The sequence below is a fragment of the Pseudophryne corroboree genome, chromosome 3 (genome assembly GCF_028390025.1).
Source record: "Pseudophryne corroboree isolate aPseCor3 chromosome 3, aPseCor3.hap2, whole genome shotgun sequence".
In the NCBI taxonomy this organism is placed as follows: Eukaryota; Metazoa; Chordata; class Amphibia; order Anura; family Myobatrachidae; genus Pseudophryne; species Pseudophryne corroboree.
In genome coordinates this window covers 452,960,780-452,973,625 of record NC_086446.1, presented here as the reverse complement: position 1 = coordinate 452,973,625, position 12,846 = coordinate 452,960,780, and the positions used below count along the sequence as shown (strand labels likewise).

The 12,846-nt window shown below is 41.7% G+C and overlaps 1 protein-coding gene across 3 annotated transcripts in view; it reads right to left on the bottom strand.

The window, feature by feature from the left end:
• Positions 1-12,846, bottom strand: part of UNC13D (unc-13 homolog D) — a 178,364-nt gene that overhangs the window by 46,123 nt on the left and 119,395 nt on the right. For all 3 annotated transcript variants that reach the window (XM_063960576.1, XM_063960575.1, XM_063960577.1), the window contains 7 exons: positions 12,240-12,383; positions 7,928-8,023; positions 5,407-5,613; positions 5,233-5,301; positions 5,021-5,100; positions 4,711-4,816; positions 3,831-3,902 (listed from right to left, as the gene is read on the bottom strand). In XM_063960576.1, the coding sequence (XP_063816646.1) occupies positions 3,831-3,902; positions 4,711-4,816; positions 5,021-5,100; positions 5,233-5,301; positions 5,407-5,613; positions 7,928-8,023; positions 12,240-12,383 (774 nt within the window). The remainder of the gene's footprint in view (positions 1-3,830; positions 3,903-4,710; positions 4,817-5,020; positions 5,101-5,232; positions 5,302-5,406; positions 5,614-7,927; positions 8,024-12,239; positions 12,384-12,846) is intronic.

Below are 12,846 nucleotides of genomic sequence, written 5' to 3'. Positions count from 1 at the left end.
GTGGCCACACCCATTTTTGGCAACCACTAAGGAGCATATCTACTGGAGGCAGGCTAATTTTTAAGTTGATAATTCTTTTATGGCCTCCAAAGGATTTTATAACTATCCAAATAGTTGGTAGAAAAAAGGTTCCCCACCCCTGCTCTACCATTTAGTGGCTAAAACCAAGTTTAGACCTTTTCTGGGTTTTTTATATATATATATATATATATATACCAATTCAAATTGCTATTGACCTCATACTGGGATCTCTTATCGCACCCTGAACTCACGTGTGCTGGAACTATATTCCAGGGATATTTGTATGTTGAACTGTCATAGTGATATGTATATGGTTCTTGCTTTGATATATGATTTGTATATGGTTCTTGCTAATGTAATGAGATATTACTTTAATATTTGAAACGTCATTCATATTATTTGATATGCTGATTGATTGTGACTATTTGTACTGAAAGTGATTAATTATTTACATGACAAGTTTTCAGATTACATTTATCGTATTCTACGCTCTATTATTGTTTTCCTTCATTGCTCTACCTCTTGTGTGAACCCACCCTACAGGTAGTATCCCTCTTTCTTACCATTTATGTTATTTAAATAAAACGCCTCATAGAGGCCTTAAATGCCATATTTCAGACCTGGCTTGTGCTTCTCATCTATATCTCCGAAACCACCAGCAAATCTGTAGTGGAGACTGTAACGATTTGGCCGAAGAACTGAGAGAACCAGATCAGGTCAGTGAATTACCTCCACACCTCACTGTACAAGGCAGGATATCACAATTAGCTCCATCTGTGGATCTTTTAAAAAGTGTCAGTGACTGGACCTGTGCACCTGCTAGGTGAGCTGGAAAACGTGAACTGTTGGTGGCTCTCGAGGACCAAGGTTGGCTACCACTGGTCTAGCATGTGAACATTTTAATGCTCTGATTACAGAATGGTCTAGCATGTGAACATTTTATTGATCTGACTAATTACAGGTTGGTCTAGCCAAGTGTTGCTCAAATACAATACTCGTGTTTTCAATGTCTCCCTTAAGAATCGCAAATCAAAATAGTAGAACCAAATTATTATTGTCACACCTGTGCTCCAGTCAGATGACTCCGAAGTCATGCGCTCGTAGAGCTCCATGATTACTGGAGCTGGGAAACAGTGATCTAGCATGTAAACATTCTAATGCTCTGATCGGCTACAGGTAACTCTAGCCATGGGAAAATCTAATATTAGAGTCTCACTCGCTTGCTGTTGAGTAAACATAGACAAGAGATAGAGAAATACAACAGGCACTGTCACCCAAGCACCAAATAACCTAAAAAGGTAATAAGATGTAGTATAAAGGAGTACGGGTATTTCTACTATCATATACATATTATCAGAGCCGGCCCTAGGCATAGGCCTAGGGCATTTGGAATGCCTAGGGGCACAAGCAGCTTCTGCGGATTAAAATTATATGCAGCATGCCTAGATTCTGTTTGTGACTGCGGCTCTATCTGCATGGGAAATGCATTACTAATGTGCGGCATTATGTGTATAAGGTGTATAAGGTGGCGTAACGTATAGAAAGAGCACTACTGTGTGGCCTAATGTGAATGAAGAGCAATATGGTGTGGTGTAATGTGAATAAGGGGCACTACTGTGAGGAGTACCGTGGTACTACTGTGTGATGTAACGTGAATAAGAGACACTATTGCATAATATAATGTAAATAAAGTTGCAGTACTGGGAGGCGTAATTTCAACTGGGGTTATTATTGTGTGGCCATGCACTTTCCAGCAAGAAGCCACCACGTTGTGGGCTGCGCACTGAATGTGCACACTGTTCCGATTTAAAATATAGGGGGTAGGTGCACCAAAATGAGGACTGCTATGGGTGAGGGGTGATGGTGCTGGGAAAGGGGTGCAGGGTCAGAGGCAGAACTAGCATATGTGCAAGGGGGCACCAGCAAAAATCTTGCCTAGGGCATCATATTGGTTAGGGCTGGCTCTGCATATTATGGCACATGTACAGAAGAGAGATAGCAAGTGAAATTATGTAAAATATGGATTTACACAACCAGACACATGCAGAAATACACTTTTGTATGGATTTACAGCTGACATTTAAAATGTATGTTTTTAAATCAATTTTACACCAGTGTTTTAAGGACTGCTTAATAAAAAAACAAATCACCAATGTGCCTATTTCTTGTTCTCTCTTTAACATCCCCGATCTACTAGATTTTCTCAGCTATCTGCAGCAAAGCTGAATGAATTAAATTCTAGAATTTCTGTTACGTATAAATATCTGTTTTTAGTGTTATTTTCGCTTTGAAATAATAGATGGGGGGGAATGTAATAAGGTTTCAAAATTTAGGGAGCAAGAGATTTTGTGAGAGTCCTCCTATTTTTTTTAAAGTGGCAACCATTTACATGGCAACATCAACTAGATTTTGCCATGTACACGATTGCCACTTAAAAAAACAATCAGGAGAACTCTCACAAAATCTCTCGCTTCCTGATTCTCACACATATAGTTGTAAAACATGAATAAATAACAGTAAGTTATATTGTCTTTCTTGGTGCATAAAACCTTAAGTCTATTTAAATTTGAAATGAATTGATTTGGCCCAGTATAGTTATATGCAGAGCCGGCAACAGAGATCACGGGGCCCGGCACAGTGATATATCTGGGCCCACCTCCCCCCTCAACCACACTCAATCCCCAAACTCCTCTAAATATATATATATATATATATTATATATACACACATACACAAACACACACACATAAACATACAGATGTGTCCTTTACACTACTATGCACACACCTTTATGGGGCTGGCAGCGGGTGCATATGCACCGTGGTCCCACTACAGAACGCTGCTACATGCAGCAAAGGTATAGCACAAGTGTGATACTAGGGTACACAACACATTCTACTAGATGGTAGAATATTCTCAAAATTTTACCGTGAACCTGAGTTCCTAAGTATCATATGCCTTTTTTAGAAACAATCGGGCGCTATTGGCCACGTGTTTAATCCTTTGTGGCCTGTTTGGTGGATGTGGGTGTCCAAGAGTTATTTTTTTTCTACGGTACAATACTTTAATGGTAACTCCTTAAGTGCGATATACCCCTGATGAAGTGTCAGCATGAGACGAAACACGTTGGATTATCTGTCTTTTGTGATGTGATCTCCAATCTTACAATAGAAGGAGGAGATCGCAAAAGAAATATCGGTTCACTTGTACTTATCTTGACCCCCATTTTATGTTGGTAGGGGGCGATTAACCAAAGAACATTCTTATGTATAACGGACACTGGTGTTGCTTTTTATGAATTTTTTATAAATTTGTGTATTGGAACCTACTGATTATTTCTACATTTTATGAAATGTTATACTTTATCATTGTACAATACTAACAAATGAGGTCCGCAGGGACGTGCAGTGAGCTAAATGGCTCAGGAGGCACTGACTAACACCAGAGCCAGATTTACATGCAATATATGAGCCAAAGCATACATGTGGGCATTATACACAGGTGCAGCAGTATAAAGTCCTGGAAATTTGGTGAGTTTTGATCAGAGATGTGCAGCAAAGTTAGCCAGGTGAGGCACTGCCTCACCTGCCATAGACTCTTTACGCCAGAGTTTTGGCTATAAAAATAATTAGAATAATGCAAAGAAGATATTTCTAACATATTCTTTGTATTTTTCATATACTTTATACAGTCAAAACTCTGGCACAAACATCGGTATGTCAGGAAAGGCTCTGCCTCACCTGCTTCACCCCACCGCACGTCATATACGGTATATTCTGGGACAAGAATTGATACTTGGCTGCACTTACCATGAATGTAGCAGTGTGAAGAGAGTCCATTGACAATCCACAGCCCTCTGCGTGGAAACATAACTCCAAGTTCTGAGTGGACAAGAAGAAAAGCGAAAATTCTTACATTGCTCTTATTAAACATATAGAGGAATAAATTTCCACGATTGCTTTCTGCCATAGGTTACAAGCAAAAGTGACAGGGTGGTAGCCGTTCATTGATTTAGGAGAAAAAAAATTAAATAACAGCATACAATTAGTACAAGGCAAACATCACCCGCTGAAGGGGCCTTATAATTCTGAAAGTTTGAATTCTTTTTAGTTAGCCTTTAAAAGTGATCATATTCATAATGACTTTGAGAACAAAACTACATGCATTTGTTATTAAACTGGTGTAAAGCACTGTCTTGCCTTGGGAAAGACCATTCTTCTTTGTATGCAGTCCGCACTACAATCAGAAATATATGATTTAAAACTAATACTTTTAATTATATACGATTTGTGCTACTACATATGTCTCTGATGGCAATAGAGAATCATATAGAACAGGGCTGGCCAAACCAGTCCTCGAGATCTACCAACAGTTCACATTTTCCAGACCACCTAGCTAGAGCACAGGTGTAGTCATTACTAATTAAGATGTGCTGCATTCATTCCTAACTGACAATTCTACAGATCTCCAGGAGGCCTGGAAAACATGAACTGTTGGTAGATCTCGAGGACCGGTTTGGCCAGCCCTGATATAGAATGTATGTAACAGAAAGCCTGACAATTACAGTCCTGGTCAGTGGTGAATACAGCTAGGGGACTGCCATAACGTGAAATAGTTATTAACTTTCTGAGAAATCTAAAACAGTAAAACAGCGCCTAAGAAGTTGATATATAGAACTGGAATTATCACCTTGAGTGCTGCATGCAACCTCTGGTAGTAGCGGGGGGAAGCAATGGTCTGGCCGGACAGGTTGGAGATGACTGTTAGGATGTGAGACCACAACAAAGACAGGAGGCTGTGAGAGGAACAAAACAGAACATACAAGAAATGAGCTCTGTATCCGGAAGGTAACATGGAAATGAAGGGAAATAACTAGAGGATATTCCTGGAGAGATAACGAGAAATATAAATGGGTGCAGACAGACCTAGAATATGTACAGCCGTGGGTGCATTATGAGGAGTGAATTAGTTTAGGGTAATTCTAAATATGGTTCTTTACCAGTTAAAGTTTTCCTGTACTAGGTTCTGGTTCATGTATTTTAACTCTGACTCCAAGAACTTCATCAGCGGGATGATGGTCTGTAATGTGAAAATCAAACTGTTAGACCAAAGAAAGGTAGAATAATCTTGCTTATACTGTAGGCAAGGATCTCTAGTGACTAAAACATTCATCAATAAGCAGAGCTAGGTGTGAGCCTCGGACATACTCACATCATTGGGATTGCGGGAGTCACTGCTGTTGGCTATGGAATGAAGGTGTTTAGCAATGCCAGAGTCCAACTGTGGAAAGGGAAAATAAAGTTCAGTTCTGGGGTAAATATACAAATGCTATGGAGAGCAGAAACCTTTCTTTGGGCCAGTTTAACAAAAGTAAGTGGAGCTTACTTTTTGAGCAAGGGCTTGCACCACTCCTCGGATCTCACGGTCGAGGCATGCCACAGCATTCTTCAGCTGGTCATAGAGTGTGTGCTCAAACTGCCCTGCGCTTATGGCATCAGACGTTCTGCGTTCCAGAGATGCCCAGTCCATCTTATCAGGCAGCGACCGCACCACCAACCGCAGCTGCTCAATATTATTAACCACCAGGCACAACTGAGCAAATAAATAAAGAGTCATAGATCAAAGTGCTCCAGAGGGAAGGAGACAATTGTAAAGAGTCGTCTCAGGCTCAAAATTTTTTAACATAATAAACACATGCTTTAGATTGATCTTGCAAGAAGTGTGAGCGGCCGCGTGCAGTGTCACACCTGCGACATGCTTGCATCTGCTTAGCCACCCCCTTTCTTACCAGGAACACCCAATGAATTTCACAGCTACTGCGTCCAAATCTGTTATGTGTCTCTGAGCGCTAACAATCAGGACACATGCTCTGTTTCACTCGGATACATGTGCTGACTTAAAATATCAACCAACTTCGTGTTGCATTGACATTGGGTCCGACTCAGAATCAGGTTTAAAGTTTAAAAGCAGTATTTTTTATGCTAAGCAGTGTGTATGATACTATGGTTGGGTTGCGGTCGTTAGGTCGACATGAATTAGGATGACATGCATTGGGTCGACCACTAAAGATCGACATGCAGTAGGTTGACAGGATGTCTAGGTTAATTAGGACATTAGGTCGACATGTGCAAGGTCGACATGAGTTTTTCACTTTTTTTTTTACCTTGTTCATACTTTACGATCCACGTGGACTACTAATGGGCACCTTGCCCAAAGCGAAGGGATGCGGTGCACTAATTGGGGTTCCCCCGTCACTGTACGAAGAAAACGACACCAAAAACAGTCAAAAAAACCATGTTGAACTTTTGACTTGTCGACCTTGCACATGTCGACCTAATTACCCTGTCAACCTAGACACCCTGTCGACCTAGTGCATGTTGACCTTTAGTGGTCGACCCAATGTATGTCGACCTAATGTGTGTCAACCCAACGACCCATAACCCTATGGTTATGAAGATGGCAGTTGAACTAGAAACTGCACCAGGGCAGCAGATATTTCCAACAGATTCTTAGCCATGACTAGGTGCGAAATAAACAACAACATGATGGCTATCAGAGGCTTCAATTTCAATCAGCAAAAGGTGAGATAACTGGGTAAGACCAAAGTTGTGTCCTTCACTGACCAGGGGGTGCAGCGATAACCCAGTGCACATTGATTGGGCCTAGTACTCTTATTTGTAGTCCTGTATGTATGTATGTATGTATGTATATATATATATATATATATATAAAATATCTCTGTGGAGCGCACTTGTTTAACGTATTACACAAATAGCCTTCTTGAATTATAGACTATTTGGACAATAGAAATATAATAACTGTTTTCAATGTGCATATTCTTCTCATTATTGTTCCTTTTTTTATTTTTTGTTTGTTTTATTTTCCTGGTTACACCCCAAAGAACACCCCTGAAGAAGTCGCTATAAGACGAAACGCGTTGGATGAAAGCATCTTTATTATTAATTTTAAATGTATAAACTGAACAAACAATTGTATTCCTAATGATCAATATTACTTTGTAAGGAAACAATTATCATTTTTATTGCAAATGTGATTTTGAACTACATTGTCTTAACAATAAAAACATGTGTTTTTTTAATATGGGTGTCTAAATGTGTAAAGACACCTTCTCTTTATCTATCTATCTATATCTATCTATACATATAAAAAAAAGTATTATCATTAGACAAATAATTGCCTAATATGTTAAAGAAGTGCGCTCCACAGAGATATAATTTGTGTATCTGTTTCTATGTTGATCTCTGTCGACAAGGGATCCTTTCTCTGTGTTGAAGCCTGCCTATAAAAGAAATAGTGTTAAACTAACTGATATAGAACAAACTAACTGATATAAAATAAGCATATATATATATATATATATATATATATATATAGTATAGCTGGGTCCGGCACTCCACCTGGATACCAAGGATACTTTGCCTGGGTGCCTTCTATGAGAGGACAGCACCTCTCCAGCATACACACCAACGGCAGCGGCACTCCAGGACAGCCAATAGATTCAAAATATCTGTGTCGTTCTATTGCATATCATCAACGTTTCGGGGTGTCAACGTTTCGGGGGTAACACCCCGAAACGTTGATGATATGCAATAAAACGACACAGATATTTTGAATATATTGGCTGTCCTGGAGTGCCGCTACCATTGGTGTGTGTATATATATATATATATATATATATATATATATATTATTTAGCACAGTGGGCAGGCACAGGAGATGCATACTGTGTTTTTCCTTCCTCTTTCCTATCAAGTAAATATTGGTAACAATACATTTTACATCCATGTGGCTCAAATGGAAAGTCCTCAATGATGAACACTGATATAAAACACACATGCATATAACATATAGATGATATAAATGTACACACAGACTACTAATGTACCTTGTTTGCAGCCTGTCCTGGATTCCCTTTATCTGACAATTTCTCAGCTCTTTCTTTAATCATTGAGCAGTACATAATGGTAATACGGCACATATCCTAGAAGGAACAAGTGGATACTTTGTCAGTGTGAGACTCGCAATAACATTAAAGTACAAGATAAACGTTTACATGTGGTAGTGTCCGTATTAGATTTACCACCCTTTGCAGATGGAAGGCAGAATAGTATTGGTTTGGCGAAAGTGAGTGCCATGAATAGAGCAAAGTGAAACATACTTACAGTATACCTAGTCCTATTAGCCTTCTATGCAATTATTTAGGATTATCTCTACCCTCTTTTAGTAATCCATTACCCCTGCATTGATAATCCCAATTTGTAATTAGTAGGTCAAAGGTTCTCAAACTCGGTTCTCAGGACCCCAAACAGCTCATGTTTTCCTGGTCACCTAGCAGGTGCACAGGTATAGTCATTACTCACTGACACATTTTAAAAGATCCACAGGTGGAGTTAATTATTTTACTTGGGATTCTGTGAGGAGACCTGGAAAACATGAACTGTTTGGGGGTCCTGAGGACCGAGTTTGAGAACATGTGGTCTAAGTAATAATTTAATTTGAATTCGGGGCAGCATAACTTTAAAGGCTCGTACACACTATGAGGTGTAGGTGTAGAAAAGGTGTAGACAAACCTCATACTTTATTCTAGCTTTTAACAGAGTGTTAGAATGAAATGAGTTATCAAAACATGCCTGCACTGCAGCATAGTATACTATGTACACTGAATGCGCCTACTGAACTCCATTATATGGCAAGAAGTCATATAATTTACTTTGGAACTCCATAGTAGTGTTACATGGTGCTAAAGTTTTATGAACAGCCTGAAGTGAATGCTAACATGTAGAAACCCTCAATGTCCATCTTTCAAGACCTGTAAAATGAAATCTCAATAGTATTTTTCAAATTGTAGTTGACAGCTCAAAGCTGGACAGCTCTGCACTTTCATCTGAGTCACGCTCAGGCTTCTGGGCAAATCCATTTGTTTGTAGAGTTTGATCTCTGAAATAGCCATCATTTATCTATATCCCCTATCGACCAGAGGCGGACTGGCCCGGGGGGCAGAATGCCATGTGCCCCCTGGGCCACGCTACTGCCAAGGGTCACGGGATGGCCGCCACCTTCCACTACACCAGCTGTGACCAACCCGCGGCTCTCGAGCCACATGCATCTCTTTCTATCTCCGCATGCGGCTCATAAGCTCCCGCGGTGCCTCCCGCTGCCCTAATCGGCAGTGCCCGGCGCCGGCCCGTGAGCCAATCAGAGCTCCTGGACCAGCAGCCAATCAGGAGTCTTAGCTTCCTGTCCGTGTACTCTGATTGGCTCACGGACCGGTGCCTAATTAGAGAGAATCAACGCCGCCGGAGAGTGGAGACTGAGGGGCAGGAGAGGCGCACGCTGTGCTCTCCTCCCCTCACAAGCAACAGACTGAGCAGAGCAGCAGCACTTGGGGGGGGGGCGCAGTGTGGGGACATGTGTATCTTACACTGGGGGCATATTTGGCACTGGGGGGACTTGTATCTGGCACTGGGGGCATATCTGGCACTGGGGGGACATGTGTTTCTGGCACTGGGGGGACGTGTATCTGGCACTGGGGGCATATCTGGCACTGGGGAGACGTGTAGCTGACAGTGGGGGCATATTTGGCACTGTGGGCATATCTGGCACTGGGGGGACATGTGTATCTAGCACTGGGGGGACATGTGTATCTTACACTGGGGGCATATCTGGCACTGGGGAGATGTGTATCTGGCAGTCGGGGCATATCTGGCACTGTGGGGACATATATGTATCTGGCACTGTGGAGACATATATGAATCTGGCACTGTGGGGGCATATATGTATTTGGCACTGTGGAGGCACCCATTTATTGGTGTTTTTATATGTATGTGGCACTGTACAGGGGCTTTATTTGTATGTGTCACTGTACAACATGACTAAAAATGGGGTTATGACACAAGGTCATACTCCTACAAACGTCAAACCGAAAGGTGTGCGCATAAAAATGGGGTGTGGCTTTGTGACAACTATGCCACGCCCCCATTCTTGCGTGCGTGCCTTCGGCGCGCGCATGATATGGCTCTTACCCTTGATTACAGATCTTTTCTGGCTCTTTGCCATTGACTGGTTGGCCACCCCTGCACTACACAACTCTGCTGAAGCCACGGCCGCACTGACAAATTTATAATAAAGTATCTTTGGGATAATTTACACCAGGCCTAATTTTTTATATTAATAAATATTTTTTAAACAAAAAACCCTCCATTTAAGATGGCACCATTACTTATGGTCCAGTGCTCTGGACTTGCCCCCCAGGTTAAAAGTTGCCAGCCAGCCCCTGCTGTCGACATAATGACTACATATCCTTTGCAATAAACATCTTTCCAGTTACCAATAATTTCCTCAACCCAAGCTCCTGTTTTACATTCCAGGACCATGCAGTACTTGCACCACTGAGGCTGAATGCGGAAAGTATAGGGCCTAGGCCCTCATACAGTTCTGCCCCTGGCATTACTGCCATAGATGCCCATATAATATGCTACTGCTGCTCAAGTGAAAACAAGATGGAAACCTAGATCTGTCAGTAAAAGTGCATGTGTCCAGTTACAGTGCAGTGAAGTTCCTCTCACTAGTAGCACTGTTCATGTTACCCACCTGACACTCTGCATTCTGCCATAGTAACACTATAGACACATTAGTTACACATTATCACACATGCATAACATGCAATTTCCTGGACCACGAGTTCCACAACTGATAATGGCAGCTAGGATTCTCAGAACTTCCAACATGTTCCCTTCCACCAAGTACAAAAGGCTTTGCTCTGGACCTTCCACTTAATTTATGATCGTAGTCACCTGTTGAGAACTAATTCATTGAAGAGAAGGGTGTATTTAACCAGCGCCTGATTAAGGGTATCAGCCGCCTTAGGCTAATACAGAAGTGAACCCCCCCCCCCCCCCCTGCCACCTTCTCCACACCCATTTTTTTCACTCATATTCAGCAAAAAATCTGTAATTATGTGTAAAAAAAACCCCAACAGATTCAATTATTGTTTGCTGAAACAAGTTGTATTTTTTTTTCTATAGAAACACAGACTAATGACATTAATACGAAAAGGTACATTAAATATAGTCGTCAAACTCACCGTTTACATCAAGCTCCTTTTTCTTGCTTTAGAAGCTGCTCCCCATAATATGATGCACAAGACAGTCCCCCTTCCCCAGTAATAATATTGTCCAGCTCCTCTTCCCCTCCCTCAATAATATGCACCTGACCAGCCAGCCCCCACCCTGGGTCCCCATAATAGCATACCTCCCAACATGACCCTCTCTAGGAGGGACAGAATGCTCTGCTCCTGGACTTTTCTCTTAATTTGTGATTGCCGGAACCTGTGTTGAACAGGTTCATGGATAAGAAAGGTGTTTCAGCACAGGTGAGGGCAATGATACATTAAGAGGGAAGTCCAGGAGCAGAGTATTCTGTTCCTCCTGGAGAGGGTCATGTTGGGAGGTATGATAATAATGTGCCACCTAAAGGACTGGAGTCAGGACTGTGACACAGACACCCTCAGATAGTCTCGGGACACACACACCAGGTCTGACAGGAAGTCAGCCTATTGGTTGATCAGGCTCTGTGAGGCACCGCGCTCTACTGCTGAAAATGGCCCCCTGATGGCTCTCTCAGTGTCCTGGAATGCCTACTGCGCATGTCAGATTCTCTGTCATCATGCAGCAGCATAGGCAGGACGGAGTGAGTGGGGGCCATATGCGAAAGACGCTGTAGCGCTCAGGCAGTGCTCAGCAGCAATGATGACTGAAGCAGTGAGTGGCACAGACAATTACGGTGCCGACATTAGGAGCAGCCGCACTGCCGCAGAATCGCATAGTAAAAAACAAAAAAGAAACCTAACTAATCTAATGTGCCAATGCTGCGTACCCCCCAGGACCCAGCGCTCCAGGCTGCAGCCTAATGATCATATTGGTTGATCAGGCCCTGTATTTAACATAGGTGACTGCAATCATAATCATAGATTAAAAGGTATAGCCAGGAGCAGAGAATGATGTACCTGGTGACAGAGGGTCTAGATTCTAACGTAATTACGCAAAAAGCTATATATATATATATATATATATATATATATATATATATATATAACATTTTCCTATATCTCTTATACAGTATATCTCTTGCATTGTTAGCAGAATTGGTCAAATCTCTGTATGGAAAACCCTGTTTGTAGCAATGATAACTCTTCTCACCTCAGTGAATTTCACCATAATCATAAATGCCTCCTCGGGGTCAGGCCAGTCCAGTTGCTGCCATGTGCGTCCAATCTGTGTGAAGCATGTGGACAGATCCACGGTGGATGCACTGTGCTTCTGTAACTCTGACAGTGGTACCAACTGAGGAGATAAAAATCACCACACTGACTGGATACTCCACTCTCCAGCACGGTCACTATTGGATCTACATGCTCTTTTTTTTTACTTCTGCACCTTGCTTCTACTTAGTGTGTATATAGACCCATTATCACCCATTCATTTTCAATATACAGTATGTTCTTCTGTAAGAAGATGTTACTTTTGTATTTGTACACATGTAGTACATAGTTGTTCTTCTATTGTTTTCTATATAAACTGACTTTTTGCTCAAGTGTCTAACTCTAATTACAGGAAAACGGGGCACTTATTTTTAACTTACCACTAAAACCTCTTTCTCTGGGTCTGTAGGGACACAGAATGATGGGTTACATTCCAGCCATTAAGAGTGGAAAAGAAACAGGATGAAAACCGTCTCATCTGTCCTGTAACCATCCAGCTGCCCACGTACCCAGCTAATGGCACATCACCCAGGAGGAGCAAACAT